Genomic DNA, 22,783 nt, shown 5'->3' on the forward strand with positions numbered 1-22,783 from the left:
ATAATAAACAGACTGAAAAGATTAATAATACTGCTGAGCATTTTTATTTTTTGTTTTTAAATTTCAGGTACACTACTCTTGTTTATTACTTGAGTTCTTTACCAATTATTACATAAATATAATTATTACAATGCTTCAATATACTTTAATTTAACAACCTATATTTTAACTTTTAATCTTAATAAACTTTTTTCTCTATTAGTTAACCCTTTATCTGATCATACATCACTTCTACCTAATCAACAAGTGTTTAAAAAAAAAACCCGATTAGCTACTGAGAATACTAAAATGTTTCCATTCAATTAAAATGAATATTTTTTGTTTTCTGAAAATGAATATTCCAAGAATAGTTCAATAGTGTCAAGTCACATATTGATTATAAACAAGTACTTACACACACTGAAAATATTGTGAAATCAACTTTTTTGGCAATAAAATTATTTATAATTTAATAACTGAGAAATAGTGCAATAAAAATATGCTATAATCTTAACAATCAAACCTAACCATCATGACTTTTAACTCAACGAATCATTTCAATTCAAGAATATATTACAACTGGTTGATAGAAGGTTGAAATTTGGCAAAAATTGTAACTTTTTCAGAAAATATTGCATAATCTACTCTTAAGAAGTTGAAATACTACAAGGAAAATTAAACAGTAAAGGTAATTCCTATATAAACAGTAAACCATCAGAATTTATGGTTTGATATACACTGATTAAAAATTACTAATTGTCACCATTCCCTGAAATATTATTTCAAAGTTAAAGAATGAGGGTGAAACTTGATTAAAGAAATTTTGATTCAATTTCTGAAAGCTTCTAGAGCTGAAAACTTGAAAAAGACTGGGATGTTGCACTTGATATTAAAGGAAATATTTCCTAATTTTTCCAAATAACTTTTCTCATTTATGTAAAAAAAAAACATCCTGTGATCCAAGTCTCTGCACAAGCTAAAGAACTAGAATATCTTAGTCTTTATTTCATAATTGTTGATGACATTTAAATTTGTATGTAACCTCAGGCGAATTTAAAGTTCCAGTATTAAAATATTTAATTATGTTCTACCTGAATTAATTTAATAACAGTAACTAAGCAAAGCTTCTTATTCTACATGAAAATTAAATAACTTTCATGCGAACTTTCTTTTTATTTAAACCCTAATTTAAATATTCTAAATTACTTCCCCAAATCAAAATGTGTATTTCCTTTATATATCCAAACATACAAGTACCTGTATAAAAGCAAATTAATTAGCATAAATCAGATGTTCAGCTGTAATAAACAATTCATGAACTCATTAAACATAGTCAAAATAAGTTCATTATTGATGCAGACTCATTAAATTTAGTCAGCAATCGAATTATTACCAACATTAAGTAATTAAATACAATCAACAATTATTTTGTTTCAAGATTAGCTGAGTAAATTTAATTAGTTTACAATTCATTATTAATATTTCAGCTGTTTGTTTATGAGAATAAAGATTGGTTTATTTATTAGTGCTAATTTATTTGTTAAATACCAGTGTACCAAGTCAAAGTGGGGAATTAGGATTATTAATTGGTATTGCAATTAATATAGGTATTATCCAGGTGGACTCAAGGGAAATCGCCTCTCCTCACCGTAAACATAATGTGATTTGAGAAGGATTGACTCTTATCTTCCATTTACAAAGCCAGACATTGATAAGATCTAATGCAGATTGCAGTTTACTCTAGAGCTGTGTCACCAATAACCGCCAAGATTGCCGTGTCATCTGCAAAGGACCCAACTGTGACACAGATGACACAACCCAACTGTGACCCTTCTTAACTATATTTTTTTAGAAATACTGTAGGACATTATTTGACCATTTATAGAACCTAACATAGATAACTTCTTGTCCAGCATTGTTATGGAACACTGCCTACTTTTCATAATGATGACGGCAATATAATACCTGTCAACAATAATTTTCAGAAAAGGTCTTCGACAGCTCTTCCTTCGGAAAGTATGCCCAATTTTAAAAAACAATAAAATTATCCCAGATCATTAGTTTGGCTTTAAAAGTAACCATTCATTCATTGAGCAAACTCACAGAATTGTTAGTGTTATCTACGGATCTCTGGAAAGGAAGGAATATGGTTCAGCAGCTTTCTTAGATGTGCAGCAACCTTTGAAAAATTTTGGTTACCTGGTTTTCTTTACAAGTTAAAGTCAAGCTTACGTAGACCATTTTATTTAGTCCTTCACAGGTACTTAGATGGTTGTTTTTTCACAAGTTAGGTATAACCAGGAATTGTCTAACTTGACACTTAGTCAGGGGTTCCACAAGGTTCAATTTTGGATCTGATTTTATACTTGATCTTCACTGCAGACCTTCCCAGTCTGGACTATGTCACAGTTGGGTCCTTTGCAGATGACACGGCAATCTTGGCAGTTATTGGTGACACAGCTCTAGAGTAAACTGCAATCTGCATTAGATCTTATCAATGTCTGGCTTTGTAAATGGAAGATAAGAGTCAATCCTTCTCAAATCACATTATGTTTACGGTGAGGAGAGGCGATTTCCCTTGAGTCCACCTGGATAATACCTATATCTCTGACATGAACACAGTACTGTACTTGGGTTTGCATCTAGATTGTCATATGACCTGGAGGGATCATGTAAAAGAAAAGAGGAAGCAATTAAACACTAGATTTATGCAATGTACTGGTTGTTGGATCAAATAAATTATTGCTATAAAAGGTATTTTTGAAACCAATATGGAACTATGATTTACTGTTATGGGGAACAACGTAACAGCAATATTGAGGTCATCTAGCGATCCCAAAAGAAAAGAACACAGGATCATAATAGAGGCACCATGGTTTGTAATGGAGAATGAGGTTCATGACTATCTAACGATCTCACATATTAATGAAGACATCCAGAGGGTAAGTACAGACTACAAATCTAGAGTAAATACACAGGTGAACCACCTAGCGATGAATCTATTGGACAATAATAGGGATGTTAAGACTACTAAAAAGGCTCCATGCCTTAGACCTGAGTGATATATGACGACAGGACATCAAATCTACAGACTCGGATGACCATGTATCAATTATTCTTGATAGACTGGTTTCTATATTATATTGTCTCAGATTTTTATGTTACAGGTGGTTATATTACGTTTATTTAGTGATGAGTAAAGTGACAATTCAACTATCATTTGAAATTATTCAACTTGAATGCGTACATTATTAATTGTGTTGTGTTCAGTCGTACTATCTATTAACATTGTTTAACTAATGATTATGCTGATATCGGTTGTTAAGTTTGATTCTATTATCTCACTTATAACTGTTATTTTTTGTCTTATCTATTGTCTCACTTGTTGTTCTAGTTGAAATCTCTTAATACTTTTTAATTTTAGTAATCTTTTATTTTTATTTGTTCTGTTATTGTGTTGTTTTTGAGAAGTAAAATTTTTATATCTGATGAGGAGTATCATTGGACAGTCTTCATTCATGTTATAATTTGTCAATCGATTTTTGTGGTTTCAAAGTGTGTAGGAAAGTGATTGTAAATAAAGCACAATAGACAAAAAAAATTATTACTAATTAATTCATGTAAAATTTATTTGATAAAAATTCTAATCTTATCAAACTGCCATTCTAATTAGTTCAAGAATGTATTTTTTTTTTAATACAGCTACAGCTCTTCTTATTACAGCTCCATAACCTATTCAAGTTCTTCTACCATAAAGAAGATTGTAACACTTAATTTGGTTCATCTGATATTAGCAAATTTAAATAATTATCAGGGTTTTCCAAAACAACTTTGTGAAAAAGTTTCTCATGAAAAAAGGGTTAACTAATGTAACTCTTTAAATAATCTCTTAAGTATATAACAAGTATTTATTTTATTACATCTAAATAATAGTCATTATTCCTCTAAATACAAATGGTGAAGAAGCAGTATATAACAATAAATAATACTACCATTAATAACTTTTCAATAATTCAACAACTTTATTAGTCATTATTTTTATAAAATTATTGTATAAATTAAATGGAGTTATAAAATAATTTATATTAAATTATTTGAATAAAATAAGCACATGAATCGCATATCATAAACAAACCGCGCATAGTATCTTCAGAAAATATTGCAAAAGTAGCCTGTTCTGAACAAAATTGATTATGTGTACTTAGACCGGAATTAATAAGACTTTTAATGTTGGACGGGCTAGCCGATGAATGTAATGTAGCCGGGCACTGTGTGCATGTTAAGAAGCCTGAGATGTTTTTGAAAACACCTTTCTCACACAGCGGACAAATTAATTCATCTTCTAACAAAGCATCAATCATTGCCTGTTCGCTTTCTAATAGCTGTTCATACATCTCCATTAGATACCGTTCTAAAAAAGAGAAATAGAGTAAAAAACATCAAATTAATACAAAGAAAATAATCATTCACAGTACCTTCAACTTAATGAGTTTACAGCAACTATTTCCATCTGCCATTTTGCTGTGACAATCAGCAGCATCTCTATCTTTCATCAAGAAGGAATTCGAATTCTGGTTAGGCTTTATGTCTTTTACGTGCCACAAGATTTATTAATTTATTAAAAAAAATAATAATAAAGAAAAAAGGAGAGTACAAGAGATGTGAGAAGATCTGTAGTTACTGGAGGGGTAGATAAATAACTTCCCATCATTTATAGAAAATATGAACTTATACTCTTATTTTATTTATTTTCTTGTTACTATTACTGGTTACTTTCAATTATAAAAAAAAAATAATGCTAATATAATATTTATACATTATAGTCAAATATCACTGTTATTCTTTAACACTGGGTGAAATGCAGGAATGTACTTTATAGAAATCTTTTCTTCATTTTGATGCATTTTCAGACTAAAGAAAAGAAGGGAAATAAATAATTTAGGATTATGTATTTGGTTTATTGGATGATACAATTTTTTGTCATCTAATATAAATTGTTGTAATGTCTCAAGCTTTTAATACTCAAGCAAATCGGTTGTTTTTTGTTCCCATATCCAGAAGAAACAGCAAGCAAATTCATCATCACTGAATATGATGATTGGACTTCATAATTTTCATGCAACAAAAGGTTTCCCTTGTTAAATTTGTAACCCTTTTCTTAAAATAGCTTTAAATCATTTGTTGTTCACATTCAAATTGCAGTATCTGTGTTCTCATATTATAGTTCATTTTTTATGCTTTCTTCTTACAGATCTGTATAATTTGTATTTTTTGGAAGTTTATGATTGTTATTCTTTATAATTTTATTAATTTCATATTTTCTTTTATAAAATTAATACTGTATTAGTTAAATCAATTTTATATTTTAATTGTCCTTGTATGATACTATTTCTCATACATTATTTCTATATTTATTATTTTAACATCCCAAAATAATTGGTATATACTATTGACGTGGATCATTGTAAAGGAATAAAATAAAACTGATAAAGACTATTCAAAGTTTGAGATGAGAGGAATTACAATTTATTATTCATGGATTCTAATAGAAGGAGTAACTAAAGATACTTGGGTACTTTTCAAGAAGATGCCTGCTGATCTGTAGTCAGTCAGTTGTCATTGTCATTAGTTGGTTGTTAGATGGTGTCACTGAAAGGAGAAAATTAATAAACAAATATAATTATAAACATAATCTAACCAAATTTAACCTATGCTCCCTAACCTTGACTAACGAGCGAAGCGAGCAAAGGTTAAGTTTGGTTCGATTATATTTATACTTTTAGATTTATTTATTACATAAATTTATATATATATTGTTATTTATATAAATTTAATTTCAATTTACGCGGATGTTACATTCTGGAAAATCTCTACGTATAATGAAATCGCTTAAATTGAGACTCACATCTAATGCAGAAATGCAAGTTAGGTTCTTGTTAAGTTATACAGAAAATGATTTACGTAAATTACTGTACTTTATTTTACTATTTTATTATTACAGTATCATTGTATTATTTTAATGATATTTAATGTATTATTTTAATGCAAAAATACAGGTTAGGTTCTTATTAAGTTATACATTAAATTACTGTACTCAAAAAATACTGTACTTTATTTTACTGTTTTATTATTACAGTATCATTGTATTATTTTAATGATATTATAGTACAATGTATGTATTTAAAAAGAAAAAATATGTACTATTTATTTATTTTCTTCTTTCAGTGGCACCATCTAATAACTAACTACAATGACAACTGACTAACTATGATCAGCTGCGAGCACTTCTTGAAAAGTACCAATACTTGAAAGTGATGATGAAGGTAACTTTTTGTTGATCTTTTAAAAAATATTAACAGTTTTGGAAATGAAAAAATGCAAGCCATTACATATTTGATTCAGGAAATTATACGATTGAAGGATTAAAAATCTAACCTCTAAATAATAAACCTGTAATCTAAATAACAAAAAATTAAATTAATTTTACAAAATGTAAACATGCTAAATAGCAAAGAAAAAATAATCAAACTCACCTTCATCATCATTTGATTCGTTTTCAAAATCCAACCTTAGTTCTTCTTGATTGTCTAAATTTGACCTGAGCTGAGATGTATCCATCGATTCCACTTCAGTTTTTCTGTAATAAAATAGAATAAAAGATTATTTTCTGTAAATAGTATTCATAGTTTTTTTTACCAATTTCAAATTAGCACACCCTCCAACTCACCAGATTTGGTGCCCTGCGATTTTCACTTCATTTCACTATTAAATAGAAACGTTAAGGGCATTCATTTCACCACGGATGACAAATTGGAGGATGCGGTGGGACCATGGATCAACGAAAGACATACTATATTCTTCATTCATAGAATGAGATAATTGGTGGATGAGATATGTGGAAAAATAATAGTGTTTTTTTTTGTTTTTTTTTTTAGCAAATAAACTTACCTTTATACCATAATTGTTTTATTTATGAGTTAAGTGTGATGTTTCATTAATTTCAATTCGTTACACCATAAGTCCTGCTCCACTAACTTTTGAATATATAAAAAATACACATATATTTTAAGAAACTACTTTCAAGTTAAATGAACAACTTCATATTATTTAATCTAATAATCCTTTTTAAAACAACTTGATTATAAAAATAAAATATAATATGAAATGAAAAACATTAGAAATTTAACAGTGCTATTATTTTGTGAAGTGGATGATGGCGACTACTTTCTCAAGAATTTATACTGCATATTTTACAGTAATGTATGTTTAGTTATTTTTGTTGTCCAAGTAGCAAATTTCTCTGCATTCAAATTTTAATAAATGTTAAGACTTCAAGATTTCACTGTCTTTTCAGTGGATTTATTTTTTAAAAGGGTATCTTGAAAGTAATAACATCTCCTTGAAATTTTATTTGTAGCAACATAAATGAAAAACTTTGTGTCAAAACACATAAATTTTTTGTGAATAATACAAGCCTTCAAAAATAATTTTTTATCTCTTTATATACATTTCCACTATATATGAATCCACTCGTAAAATCCATCTTGGAAAGATTTTCTGTGGCCACCATTTTACCCACGACTTTGTAGCTAATTTAACATCTGGACATGGTCTAAATACTGCCCATGAAGGGTATTTTTTCAAAGGGACAAACAAGAAAAAGTTTGAAGGAACCAAATCAGAACCAACAATGGGTTGAGACATCACAATCCATTTCATTCTATCAATAGCCTGTGAAGTTTCCATTATGCTGTGAAGGCATGCATTTATATAATGTAACACATTTGTTCTCAAAGTGGGCGATAACACCACCTTGTGGTTGCTGGAGGCCTACAGCAGGGGCAGTAGAAGGGCCACAGAAAATTGGGGGCATTCAGGCAGGCTAGGAAGGTGATAACTGATTAAAAATAAAAGGGAAGAATTATGTTTTTCTGATACTTCAAACTAAAATTAAATACCTATTACACTAGTACAAAAAATTAAAGGGACACCTATATTTTATGATAAAAAATGATTGCATTCAAACTACTTTAACTTTGTAACCAAGACGCTTAGAGACAAATAAAAAAAATTAAAGCTTGAATACTATACTTTTGGACAGTATACTTCAGATTTCAAAAATCATCAAATTAAAAAGAAACAAATAGGCAAGAAGAAATGTTTTAAAAATCTGAAAGTTTTTCTTCTTGTTTGATCGAGCGCATGGGGGAAACAAAATTTTTTTCAGTAAACTGCATTAAAATCATTTAAAAGCTTAAGACATTAGTTTTAATTTCTTTTTTTATATGTCTCTACGATTTTTCTGAACCAAAATATTCCACTTTTGTCTTTAATGCTGCATATCTCCTGATCTAAGCAATGTATCATCCCACATCCCAGTTAGAAGAACAACTTATAGAACTGACAACAAACAAAGAAATAAAAATAAAATTGAAGAATGGCTACTAAGAATTTTGGCTGCAAAAGCCATCCCACAAATACATCCTGGATTACGGTCGATTGTTCAACGATTTCTAATAGCATTCCCATTGTCGTATTTGTCTGAACATGGAATTAGTGCTGTAGCTACGTTGCTAACAAAAAAGAGAAATCAGCTGCATGTTACTGAACGTGACAACTTATGGCTGTTTTTAAGTAAATTCGAGCCTGATATTAACAAATTCGTTAAAGTACATCAGATTCATCCTCTACATTAATGTAAGTGTAATTTTTCAATTGAAAGCTTTGCTTTAATTGTTATATTGAATACGATATCACTATTGTTGTTATATAACTATATAGAAACAATTGCATTTTTTTTTCTAAAGCAATTCTAATAGAAATACTTCCAAATATGATTAAATATGCGTTTTAATTGCTCTCATTTAAAATGTAAGTTTCCAATCAGAAATAAGATATGCTATGTTTAAAACAGTAATTGCAATTGCTGTTTTTAAGAGCGCACCTTAAAAACAGCAATTGCAATTACTATTTTTAACAAATGGTAGGTTTAAAAACTTTGGGCAATGCTAGAAAATTTTTGATTCTCAATATGGGTGGTAGGCGAAACATTTTGAGAATCAATGATGTAACAGAACACTACCAACTGGAATATCACATCTTTTATTTCTGATAGCTTTCTTAATTTGATTCAATGTCTGTATAGTGAGGGCAGTTTATTGTTGCATCCTGTTCAAGGAAATCACTGAATATGCCTCAGAAGATTAACACATCACTCTTCCTGAGACTGGGTTGTTTTTACATTTTTGTCAAGGGGAAGAAAAGTGGTAGCATTCAACTGATGGATGTTTTGTTTTTGTGTCATGCTGAACACCTACATTTCATCCAGCATTAGAGAAAAATACTTTACCTGGGAGTATGATCTCTTACAATCCAAGAGTCTCTGGTACATGTCCATCTCATGGATTTGGTTTCTTGGCTTTGATTTTCAACAAATTTTTCTGTAGGCAAGATTAGTAATTAATTTTTCTTTGCACTCTGACCACAATGAATTGTTTTATACAACTTCTGGATATTCATACAAATCAGCTCCAATGAAGGTCAATCCTTTGTTGCGGGTTTCTCACTCCATTGTTTGTGTCACTGAACTCTTGAAACCTCTTCATCCATATTTGGACATTACTGATGTCAATTGTGAAATCTCCATATAACACCTGGAGTCTTCTGTGGATTTCTGGAGCCTGTCAGTCCCTTTTCCCCCTGGAAATCAATCACTGCTTTTCCCATTCCTTTGTTATTCATGTTATTAGTTACAAATATTAAAAAAAAAATAGTGCGCATCTGTAACATGTCATAATTTGTATCAGTACATTTTCATAAAAAATCAGTTAAAATTACAAACATAAAAAGGGTGTGATAAGTCTAAGCAAAAATAAAGGCATCATTTTTTGGGAAAAGTTTTTTTTTATTTCTCAACATAATCTCTTTTCAAACGTATACAGTTATTCTAACGTTCATTTTCTTCAATACCATCTTAATAATATGATTTATCCAAGTTTTCAAATAGGTAGATGTTTTGGCAATAACTTCATTTTGTATGAATACCTTTCTAACAAGCCACTTCTTCATATTTGGAAATAAAAAATACTCTGAAGGTGCTAAGTCTGGCAAATAAGGAAGTGCAGAAGAACTCTAAGTTTAATTCAAACAATTGTGTTGTTGCTATAGCAGAAGAGTGAGACGGTGCATTTTCTTGGTGAAAAAGATCCTTCTTTTTCATTAAATGTAGTACAGTAGACTCTTAATTATTCAGCCTAATGTAACAGAAGGGCAGGCTGGATAACAAAAAATCCAGTTAGGCCAGAATTCTATAAATATATACTTTCTGCCCCATCAATGCCATTAAACACACACCCTTATGATACCAAAACCCAACCTTATTTAAGTTTTTTGACCTCTTAGTACAAGCCAGTACTTTATAAATGTTTGTAATGTACCGTACTGTACTTTTTAAAAATTTATTACAGAAGAAGGAAAACAAAAATAAAAATTTACACATATTTTACAATAAATTTTATAATGTTTAACAAAATTGCATAAAATCATGTACATCATACAGCATGAATACAATTTTTTTTTTTTTTTTTTAGAATAAACATAACATTAATGTGTAATTCTTATAAAACTTATTTAAACTTAATTTACTACTCATTGATAAATTATTACACAAAAAGGAAAGGAAAGTCTAAAATGAAAGTCAAAACTAGTTTTTAGTTTTTGAAAAAGCTTTGGTAGATGCTTCTCCCTTTTATCCCTCTTCTGTGATGCAACTTCCCTCCACAAACAGATGATGTATTGCAGCACTGCCTCAGTCATCTTGACCCCTCCCCCATTATCATTTCCAAAATATCATTGTCATAATTTTATAGAATTCATCGTCTGCCATCCATTCTGTAATGTCCCCTGCATTGACTTCATCACAGCCCAGTAATTTTTCCAGCATTAAAATAGGTTTATTGTTTTCATCTACCAGTTTGGTTTCACAAATGGGTTCAAGGCTAAAATGTCCAACTTCATGGTACAAAAGAATTTTCTAAGACCTTATAATTGATATATTTGGAATCTCTTTCCACGCTTTGGCCAACCATTTTATGACATCTAGCATGTCAAACTTTTCAGAGTGGTTACGTTATCTTCATTATTATCAATGAACTGAGAAGCTAACAATACTTTTTCTTTAGCATTTCAAGAATGCTCAGTCCATCGGCTGACAAACAGCCTTCAGATTGAGTGATAAAAATAAAGCTTCGTTATCTCCATCTGAAAGTTTGTCAGTGGCCGATGCAAAGATGCATTTTCAAGAAGTAGCACAGCTTTTCTCAACAAATTATTGTCTTTCAAATATTTTTCTACAGTCAGGATGAATACATTTTGGAACCAGGTTTTAAACATTTCTGAATTTATACACGCTTTCATTTTATACCTGTAATATAGGGGTAGTCCTAATTTTTCATTTTACTTAAAATTCTAGGTTTCTTCAATTTTCCTATTAACATTAACCTAAGCATATGATTGCCAGTTTGCATTACCGCAAGCCAAGATGGTGACTCGATCCTTGCTTTTATCTTATTCTGGTACAGTAGTTTAATTTTTGATGCGTTTTTATAGGGAGCATCTTATAATTTAAACCAGTCTCATCATAGTTGTACAACAAACTTCTTCCCAGAAATATAGTTTTTGAAGGGACAGCCTCTATATCAGCAGATAAAGCCTCTCCACTTATGGTAATCTGATGAATACTGGATTGTTTTTTTCACTTATGAATATCCAACACTGGCAGTAAATTCTGAATCTTCTCCTTCAATTTATCCCTTAACTGCATTTCACCATAAAATTTATCCAGCTTGGTTTTAGTTTCCAGCAGTTTTATATTCCACAGAATAATGTTTGATCACCACGCAAAATTCTCTTTCATCTATTTTTGATAGTTGTCAATACTTCATCAACTCAAGCAACTGCCCACAAGAGAACTATCACTGTATCTAACTGAAATTTGGTGTATACTCCTAGCAGAAATGCAGGAGACTATAAATTTAATCATGTACTATGAGTCTACCTTTTGATTCTGGATCCCTAGTATTAAGGAGGGGCTACTTTCAGGATGTCCTTTTTATTTTTTATGGGTACAGTTTCATAAACTACAAATGATTTTTCAATTGAATTCATATGTACTTTGGCCTGGGGTTTTTCCACAAATATTAAAAATATCTTTGAATTTTTTAATGAAAAGGATTATAATTACAAAAAAACTTGTATGAGAACATTTTAAATATAGGTAAGAAACATAAAAATAAACACTGTTACCCTCAAATAGAAAGTACTTTTATGGAAAATCAATCAATAACCGTAACTGAACATATTAGATTAGGAATAAATTTCTACTTCATTCCTCTGTTATGCAAACACACAGCAAAATACAAAAACTAAATTAACTTTTCACATAGGTAACTGCATCAAAACTACATTACATTATAATTAAAAAACTAGTAAATAGACTGGCTTACGGAATCAATTTGTTTGTGCTTATATCTTTTACATCAGAATGCATCATATCACTTAATGCAGAACGAACTTCATCTTCAGAATTTAATGGGCGAAGATGATCAAATAATGCACCTCTTCTTGCTTTAATACGTTCCTTACATCTCTAAAATAAAATAAAAATTATGCATTAAATTCAAAGTAAAAAAAAATAATTTATGAACTGACTTTCTAAAAAAAACATTATAAAGTAAGTCTACAGCTTATTTTTTAAAATTAATTTATGAAATTCAGACTACAGAGTATTTTTAGAGTGTGCATATGTGCACGCACACACACATTCTGTCATATATGACAAAATATATATATTCAAAAACATTTATCTAATTATTCAGTTGCTATTACAATCTAGACTAGATAACAAAAAGTGTTGTTTTAATGTTCTAAAATACGTTACGTTTGCAAATGTAATTAATACTTTTAAAAAAATTAATTAAATTTACTATTCCCTTACGCTAGTCGTAATTCTCAAAATTTACTTGTTCATTAATTATAATTAAAATATAATTATATTTTCAATGGTTTTTTATTAGCTTTATTTTTTCAATTTGCACTATTTAAGATCTCTCACCATTGGTTCCTAAAAATGAATTGTTTTTGACCTTGGAAATATGTGTTAATTTCCCCCCAATATCAACATAGATTTTTTATTGATTGTATTTATATGCTTGTAAATATTCTTTAATGGTGTTAATTTAAAATTACAGTTTGTCAATTTTTATACATTAAAATAAATAAACTTAATCAATGAATTAGGATACAGAAAGCAATTGGAAATATCAATAATAAACATCTATAATGTTTAAATAATGAATAACTACTAGCTTGTACATCAGCATTTCAAAATGTTTAAAATTACAAGCTTAAGTACCAGTCACTCTTCAACTATTTGAAGTATCCCTGTTGGAAAAAGGAAATTTCCAAAATATGAATTCAAAGTATTTTTTAATTACATCTAATGAATTTTGAGGAATATGAAAGAATATTCATAGGAATCAACAATCTTGTATACCTTAGTTCATTATTTAAAGGTTGATAACTGTAAGTCCATTTTTTTATACATATCACTGAAGATATTAACATTATTTTAGAGTTCAACTTTACATAACAGAAATTATGAAATCCACTATTAAGTCGTTAGTTTAGATTGTTTAAAGGAACCCATAGATGAACTTTGATAAAATGTTGGGGATCACGATATAGTGAATTTATATAGTGAACAAGATGGAGAAGTCATAATAAACTCTCTGAAAACAAATAAGGGAACACAAACTTAAATCAGTCACTGTTTGGGATGGTTTTGAGGGAAATTTCTAAACCTGGAGTGGAGTATAGTTGGGACTAAATATTTGTGACAAATAAATTTCAGTGATGGAGTTCAACTGGAACAAGATACATTAGTTTTGAAAAACTAATCACTCACTGCCTTGGAATGTATTTTTATAATTTCCTTCTTAATAGTAGCTTACTACTTGAAGCATATCTTGTCAAGTTTTTAAACTTGACAAAAATTATCAGATTCAGTTGTTAATAAATATAATTCTCCAAATCTCTTCTTGGAAACAGCTACATAATATTTTAAATTCTAACCATTTGAGAAATGGGAGAATTAGTGATAAGTGAGTTTTGGGAAGGGGTGGGATCTTGTGAATTTATTTATAAAAAAAACAATCAATATTTAATTGCAAAACGAGGAAGAAAAATAAATATAAAATGACTCACTTCTAATACCACACTAATGGTTTACCAGCCTACAATTTTATTTAAAATATATTTTGACAACCCTTAAATAATACTAACTACTGTGTTTTAAAAATCTATAATCAAAATAAACTATACAAAATGCACACAACGTAAAAAATAAAAACCTCAAAGTGGGAAATTGAAGCAATACACACATATTATCACCCTTTGCAAATTACATCATAGAAACTGGCACATTTACAAAGGTATTATGACCACACAAATTTCACAAAAGTTATACAAATGCCACAAACTCAACACACCAGAACTATGGTTCAACATATGCACAGTACAAAGTTGTATGGAATGGTATTAAAAAGTGAAATTTAAATATTGAAACTATTGCCTTTTTATATTTATTCCTCAATTTAGCCTTAAAATCATTAAAACTTAATAGTAAAGTTAAAAGACTTTATGAAAATTTATCACACATTTACTTTCTTTGATTTTACAGTATTATCAAAGTTGTAAATATGCAGTGAAGATAAAACATATATTTGTTTTTATATATTGTGAAGATAAAAAATGCCAAAATATGGGGTTTTCATTTTAATTGTTTTTTAATACATAGAAGAAAACGTCACATGTAACTTTTGAAGCGCAATATTTTAAATAAACAATACTTATAAGTTCGGTTGAAAAAACATGCATTCAAACTGAATTTCCCGCTCTAAATTCAATTCCTGTGAATTGAATTCCGAAGAATTAAAACTACGTAAACACAAAGATTTATGTTACTTCCATAAACGTAAAATACAGGGGGCAATAAAAATATTTACCTGACGGAGTATGTCCCTAAAATTATGAGAACCGAATTTTTTTCGGTACGCAGCATTTCGATTGCGTATCTTACTATCAACTTTGGGGCTAATCAATATATCAGCCATATTTGGGTTAAATTAATGAATTTCAGTACAAACAACAGAGAACTGAACTAATCAGTCATATCACGAAAATTTTGTAAAATAAAATACACTGCAACAATACAAACAAAACAGACCCAACACGTACAACAAAGTTAACAGCGCACTAAACCCAGACAAGCTGATAGCATTGATTTCCAATGATGCAACTCTTCGTAGCAAAATATTAAACTGAGATGGCAATTTTATGTAACCCGAAATCAATACTCAAGATGTTAAAGAAAATAACTTTTATTAAAATTAACGTTTTCTTACTCCTTTTTACAAACAATAAATGATATTCCGGTAATTATATACATTTATAAAATTCACTTTTTGCTAATTATTTATGTCTAATTATTTTAGAATTATTTTTTTAGAATAAGCTATGAACTATACAGAGAACACAATGGAATTATAAAAAAATTGGTTTGTAATGTTTTGCAACATTATTTTTGATCTCAGTCTATTTCCTTATAATTCTAGTACCCATAACTTTCACGCTCTTGCTCCATACATAACCCCATTTTCAATGTTGAAATATGTACAAGGATATCTCGGTGTTAGTATAAAAAGTGAGGGCTGATAAACATAATTTTTGTTTCCTAGTAAAATAAGTGTTAGAATAGTACTTATATTAATTTTTTAAGTGAAAGTAATTGTGTTTGCATATTTTTTGGTGTAAATGTTATTGTAAAAATCAAGATGATGGCTGGTGTTTTTGACATTGAGTTGCATGACGCTGATACTGTGGATCAGGATGACTCGGAGGATGATGAAATTGAAGTAGAAGAGGTATTTTAAATATGTTTAAATTGTATACAAATTTTTTGACGCCAATGTGGAATTAGTTTTTAATAATTTAACTGTGTGGTACTTGATTTTTCCTGTCCTAGGTTAACAACAAACAAGTTGTGTATTTAACTGTAATTATTTGTTTTACTTGTGTAGTTATGTACTTGTAAATAAAATACTTTCAAATAGTAATTTGTTACATTGTTTCGTTTATTACATCTGAAAGGTTTTTACATTAAGTATAGTTGCGAACGCATCGGTGGTTCGGAGCGCATATCAACATCTGTTTTTATTTACTATTTTTAATTAGAAGGAAAACATTGTAGTTGCATTTTGTTTTGAATTAATGTCTATCACAAAAGGTTTTACTTATCAAAAACAGTACGTGACGTGTTTTTATTTGTGTGTATATTTTTATCACAATATGAGGAATTTAGAAAGATCTATCTAGTCTAGAATGGTTTGTCGTGACTTGTCGGTTAAGACTGTTCCAACTATTTTCCGAGTATTTTATTGCAATTTACATTGAGGATTAAACTTTTTAATAACTTGATTTTTTTAACAGGCTTCCAATATTCTATTAATAATTTTTTTGTTTTTACATTCTTCTTACATTTTGTTTGTTACATTATAAACGTTTTGTTATTTGTTTACATTCTTTGTGTTGGAAAATCTGATTCAGCATTAAACGTAACTTTTACCAGATTTCATTTATATACATGTATAATATAAGATTGTCTAATTCAGTTTTTAGATCTGCATGCATGATTGTTATAATTGGTTAACAGTTATGAAATTTACTAGCACATGTTAACTGAATTTTATTCTTGCAACTAGCCATCTACATATAATTGATTAATGATTAGATTGCAGCTGAAAGAAATTGAAAACAAATATTTTTGTTGTCACCTCATAGGTGTGATACAATTCTCTATTACCTTCTCTTCTGAGTAGCTAAACTTTAACCTCAGATTTATTATATCTTTTATACTCATTGACTTGTTTTATATATTCAACTTTTTTCTTCATCTGCAGTTTTTACCTTCTGTACTTTTCTCTTTACCAAATTAACTAAACCTGGTTATTTTAATGTATGACTTGTCAAGCTATTTCATCTCATTTCAAGGTTTTGCTATAATTTCTTTCCGATACTGTTCACTTCTTCACATTTTAATGTACCAACTAAATCAGTTTTCATTATCTCCCTTTAATATCACATTTCTCCTTTCTGTTTTTCTTATGCATCATTTTTTACTACCTTAAAGTACTACACCCCAAACTATTATCTTTATAATTCTTAGATCTACAATTAATATTTAGAAGATTTTTTTTTTTTATATGAACACACTTCTATTTGTGTCAGTTTTTATCTCTTCTGTACTTCACCCATCCTTTGTAATTTTATTCTCTGGATAAGTATATTGTTATATTCTACTTAAATTTACACATTTTTATTCTTTTTATCATATTGTTTTACTCATAATTATTTTAAAATCGAATCTCTCTCCTAATAATAAATTCATGCCATTTAAAATCCAATAGCTCATTTTTAGTTTTTTTCCAAAAGAAGAAAATTATCATAGTTCTCCCAATATTTAATTTTTTCTTGGATAATATTTCTGTTTTCAAATTTCCCTTCAATTCCTTTATGGCATATACGAGGTATATATATTTTACAGGAACAGATACATTCTTGTCTCACTACTTTCTAAATCAGAGCTTGTATTTCATTTTCTACTTTTATTATTGTTGAATCTTGTACAGATTGTGTTAGTTTTTTTACCTAATATTTAAGTCCAATTTTGTTTAAAATTTTATTTCAAGTTACTTTTTCTAATGCCTTCCAGATCTATAAATGCCAAAGGCTTTATTCTTCTTATGTTTGTCATTTAAGATCTGAGGGGCAGAATGTCATTTCTTATGTTCATGCTCTTCCCAAAGTTGACTGGTCTTCACCTTGTCTTCTTTCTTTTTCCTGTTTAGCCTCCGGTAACTACCGTTTAGATAATTCTTCAGAGGATGATTGAGGATGATATGTATGAGTGTAAATGAAGTGTAGTCTTGTACATTCTCAATTCGACCATTCCTGAGATGTGTGGTTAATTGAAACCCAACCACCAAAGAACACCGGTATCCACAATCTAGTATTCAAATCTGTGTAAAAATAACTGGCTTTACGACTTGAACGTTGTAACTCTCGACTTCCAAATCAGCTGATTTGGGAAGACGCGTTCACCAATAGACCAACCCGGTGGGTTGACTGGTCTTCACCTACTATCATTAAAGCCCACATCAGGGCTAGGAACTAGGGCTAGGCGTGGTTGGGTGGGGGGGTTTGGTGACCAGAAGCGTTACAAGCTTGGGTGTCTTCCCCTATGGGGTTGGGATGGTCTTCATCTACTAGTTTGCCTGTAAATTATCTTAGCGAATATTTTTTGATGCGTGAGGCTTTTAAACTGATGCTGTGATAGATCTCTCAGACCTCTATATATATGCTTCTGCTTTCTTGGGTATGACAACAATTACTTTTCTTTTTTTTTTAATTGGTGAGACATAACTTGTCTCATGAACTCTGTATACTAATGTGAACTTAAAAGAGTTTATTCTCTGATGAACAAATGTGTGTTAGGTATCAATCCAAAAGGTTATAGACAGCTTGAAATGTGATACAAGTCTCCTGAATCTGGGATAACCATTCCCAATAACCATCCCATACTAGACTTACCAAAGAAAGTAATGATTGAACTGATTTTATGCTCCTTCTTCATTGACGTAAGTGCACTCATACTTAGTTATAATTCAGATGTTGAGCTCTACAAGTGACCTGGTTCAACACTGAGACCTTATTTGATGAATATCATTACTCCCAGAGAAAGCAACCCTAACTAGAGCCTCTTATGTATTAGATGATTTACATACATCTCAGTCATAAGAAACGCCAAGATACATGTCTTTAATGCCTTATATACATCATTTGTAGGGTGAGATACATGTACTTAGTTGGGAATTCTTTGTATATTCTTACCATATGTTAGCTCTTACTTCTTTTCTTAAATGCTTTCTGCATCTCTGATAATGATGCATTTTTGTCTTTGTAAATAAAGCTTTCTGTTACTTTTGTAAATGCTACATGTACTTTTCTTTTAATGTATTTTTCTAAATCTAAAAATTTTATAATGGCATATGGAACCAAACATTTTGGATAACTTAAAAAACTTTCCATCCACCTTTGTACTGACTGGTGCTATATTTTTACTCTAGAGTCAGTTGCTGGTAGTCTTATTTTAATTTAGCAAATGTGTATTATGAATACGGAGTGCGGTCAAAATCATACAGTTTTTTTTATACCAAATTCTTAATGTCTATCTACCTAATTAAAAAAAAAGCTAGAATCTTTTAAATTGAAAAAGGAGCTCATGAATCTGGGGAATGTGGGTGATAACCTCTTTGCTACTGAAGTATTTATTTACTCCTGAAAGCTGAAATAGTTTTGAAAAAAAATTGTAATTTTTATTAATTAAAGAAGGTGGGAACTTTCATAGTGGAAGGAGGCCTTCCACTGTGAAAGATATTCAAAATATTATTTTTTCAAAATAATTTTTTGAATATCCCATTGTCTAACTATTGTTCATTAAAGGGGAGCTTGAAAGGGCAAGGGCCTCAAACTGCTTACACCATTGAGTTTTGAAAACTACAGTTTTAAGTATTGAAATATTTCAAGTTTTACTACATGAAGGAAACTTAGGATTTCTTGCTCAAGGGAACCTTGAAATCATTTTAACAGTTCCCATCAGCAGGCATAATTATTGAAAAAGAATGGCTTGACTATCAAAACATATTCAGCTATAGTTGATTGAAGGGCATACAGCTTGAGATGAAGGGCTTGAACCTCTCCTCACCATTAACATTTTTAAGTTTGTAAAGTAAGCAGAAAGGTTCTGTATTTGTTAGTTACATTTTGAAAATTAATAGGTAAAATATTACAATTTCAATTCTTTTCACTACACCCTCCCCAAACACAGCCCTTCTCACAGGATATCCTGCTGGATGGGGAGATGTGGAGAATATCTGATTTTGTTGTACTCTGAGCAGTGGCTTTTTGCACTGAATTTCAGGAGTTATTTTCCACAGTACTGGAAGCTGTGGGAGTGATGTCACCAAGAGGGTGCTATTAATTGTCCTCATGACCCTATTCAGCTGGAATCGACCTCTCTCTAACATGAGCACTGTTCACCCCCACAGGAGCACAGTATTCAGCATAGGAATAAATGAAGGATAGTGTTCTGGTATGGAGGACTTAAGCTTTGGCTCCCCTAGTTGATCCAGTGAAATGCTGTACAGTTTTTTGAAGATGGCCTCTGAATGTTAGAGAGTGATCTAGAGTATCTACTAAGAACTGGAGGTGTTTATTATATTTAATCCTTACACCATCAAAACAGATATTTAGTCAATTGCTGAAGTGAAAGCAGGCTACTTCTGTCTTTGTTGGACTGGGTTTGAGCTTCCAGGTTCCAAAATAGTTATTAAGGGTAGCAAGATTATTGGTGAGTGTGACTTCAGTATTTGGAAGTCCTTATGTTGATAAGCTAAAGCTAAACAAGAGGCTTTTTCTTCATAAACTGTTGTGAAGTCAATGAACACTACTGAGGTTTTCTTCTTGTTGTCAAACCATTCTCAATGAAAGATGTAAGAACTAGAACCTGGTGACAGCAGTTTCTACCAGGCCTGAAGCCAGCTTGTTCATCTGGAATATTGCTGTTTAGAACTGGTGAAATTCTGTTGAGCAACTTAACAAGAAACACAGGGACTATTGGACAATAGCTTTCCAGATGCTCTAGTTCTTTACTTGGTATCAGAACAGCTACTACCTTAGATGCTTTAAATGTCTTAGGCAACTCACCACTGGCTAATATAGTATTAAACTGTCAGAAGCCATGTTTTTACCCTGATGCTGGAATGTTTAAAAAAACCCCAGGAAGATGTCTAATCTGGTTGCTTTCTTGTTGGTAGAGCAGTGATTGCCACTTCTAGTTCCTACAAGGTAAAATTTCTGGAAACTTCCATAGATGCCTGATGAGATTTATTTAGGTCATTGAGCCTGTGCAAAATGTATTTGTCTGAAGGATGATGGGGCAACTTTGACAAACCCACAATTCGCTTAGTTATGGCATAAGGTTCAGGAAGCGACATTGCACATTGAGTTGAAGGCTTACCAGTGGAGATTTTTCTAATGAGTGACCAAGATTTTCGACTGCTATGGGTAAAATCCAGGTTTTCAACAGTATTTACCCACTTCTCTCTTCTGGTTGTATTGAGAGAACTCAGCAGACTTATCATCTATGCCATACTTTCCGGATTCATTAAACTCCTAATAAAGGCCTCACATCCTTGACTCCAACCTGAAATATAGTTCCTTCTACAACTTCACAGAATGCAGGTTTTTGCAAAGGACAGTATGAGACTGGTAAATCAGTCATAGTTTCTTATTATAGGAGGAATGAATGTGATGTCATATTCAAGCCTTACAGTAAAGGCCTCCCAATCAGCTTTGTTAAAGTTCCACCTTGGTGCCGAGGAAATGATCTGACCTGAGATATCTGGATTCCAGCAGTATTCAAAATTTTCAATTTCAAATTTGCTGAGAGTGGGGTAGGGGAAGGCACCTAGAACTCTCCTACCTCTCTCTTTTCCTGTTTAGCCTCCGGTAACTACCGTTTAGATAATTCTTCAGAGGATGAATGAGGATGATATGTATGAGTGTAAATGAAGTGTAGTCTAGTACATTCTCAGTTCGACTATTCCTGAGATGTGTGGTTAATTGAAACCCAACCACCAAAGAACACCGGTATCCACGATCTAGTATTCAAATCCATGTAAAAATAGCTGACTTTACTAGTACTTGAACGCTGTAACTCTCGACTTTCCAAATCAGCTGATTTGGGAAGACGCGTTAACCACTAGACCAACCCGATCGGAGAGAACTCTCCTACCTACTGGATCAATCACAGGAACAGAAGCACAAATCTTGTGAGTAACCACATCACCGAGCTTAGAAGAAAATACTTGCATCAAATACTAAAAAGAAGTTGTTCTCAGCCCAACTGGTTAGGCTTCTGCTATTATTATCATCAAACAAATATCCCCACGTACTAAGATGACTATTGATTGATAGTGTTTGCCTATTGGATGTTAGGAGGCTTATGAAGTATTAACTATAGTCGTTTCAGACACTTTTACTGCCAATTTAAGTATATTATCATCAGAAGCTTTGTGGATAACAGAAATTTCATTTACGTCTTCTCTCATGGTCTATAAATAAAGTAATGAGACTGGTTCAGAAAAACTTTTTATTTACAATCCAGTTATACATGGACTCTATTACCTTTGAAATAGTCCCTCGGGAAGCCACGCAACGCTTCAAACGGTTTTCCCACTCTTCATAGCAGTGTTGGAACTCAGAAACCAGAATATCCTTCAGATGGTCGGTTACATTTTTTTTTTGTTTTCTACTGTTCCAAAATGGTGTCTTTTTAGATGTTTTTTTTAAAATTAGGAACAGGAAAAAGTCACAGGGACTCATGTCAGGTGAATAAGGTAGTTGAGGAACTACAGGAATGTTTTTCTTTGCCAAAAACTCATTAATTTGTGAGTGCAGTGCGGCAAGGTGCATTGTCATGATGCAGCATCCTGTTGTCTTTGATGGCTAGTCTCATGCAGACAACTCTTTTCTGCAGTCTTTCAAGAATTTTTCGGTAAACATATTGATTTACCGTCTGTCCTGTAGGCAAAATCTACTTTTGGACAATGCCATTACTATCGAAGAA

The 22,783-nt window shown here is 30.8% G+C and overlaps 2 protein-coding genes across 2 annotated transcripts in view; one reads left to right on the plus strand and one right to left on the minus strand.

Moving 5' to 3' along the window:
• Nucleotides 1-2,536: 2,536 nt before the first annotated feature.
• Nucleotides 2,537-15,300, minus strand: LOC142324022 (uncharacterized). Its single transcript, XM_075364588.1, has 4 exons — nucleotides 15,042-15,300; nucleotides 12,483-12,625; nucleotides 6,513-6,616; nucleotides 2,537-4,390 (listed from the first exon to the last, which is right to left on the minus strand). Exons 1-4 carry the CDS (start codon nucleotides 15,147-15,149, stop codon nucleotides 4,065-4,067), a joined length of 681 nt encoding a protein of 226 aa, XP_075220703.1. The 5' UTR covers nucleotides 15,150-15,300; the 3' UTR covers nucleotides 2,537-4,064.
• Nucleotides 15,301-15,671: 371 nt separating this feature from the next.
• The window catches only part of S6k (Ribosomal protein S6 kinase), a 96,570-nt gene continuing 89,458 nt past the window's right edge, over nucleotides 15,672-22,783 (plus strand). Inside the window, exon 1 of the mRNA XM_075364589.1 lies at nucleotides 15,672-15,959. Within this exon, the coding sequence (XP_075220704.1) occupies nucleotides 15,870-15,959 (90 nt within the window). The 5' untranslated portion in view covers nucleotides 15,672-15,869. The remainder of the gene's footprint in view (nucleotides 15,960-22,783) is intronic.

This window comes from Lycorma delicatula, chromosome 4 (genome assembly GCF_047948215.1).
Source record: "Lycorma delicatula isolate Av1 chromosome 4, ASM4794821v1, whole genome shotgun sequence".
NCBI lineage: Eukaryota > Metazoa > Arthropoda > Insecta > Hemiptera > Fulgoridae > Lycorma > Lycorma delicatula.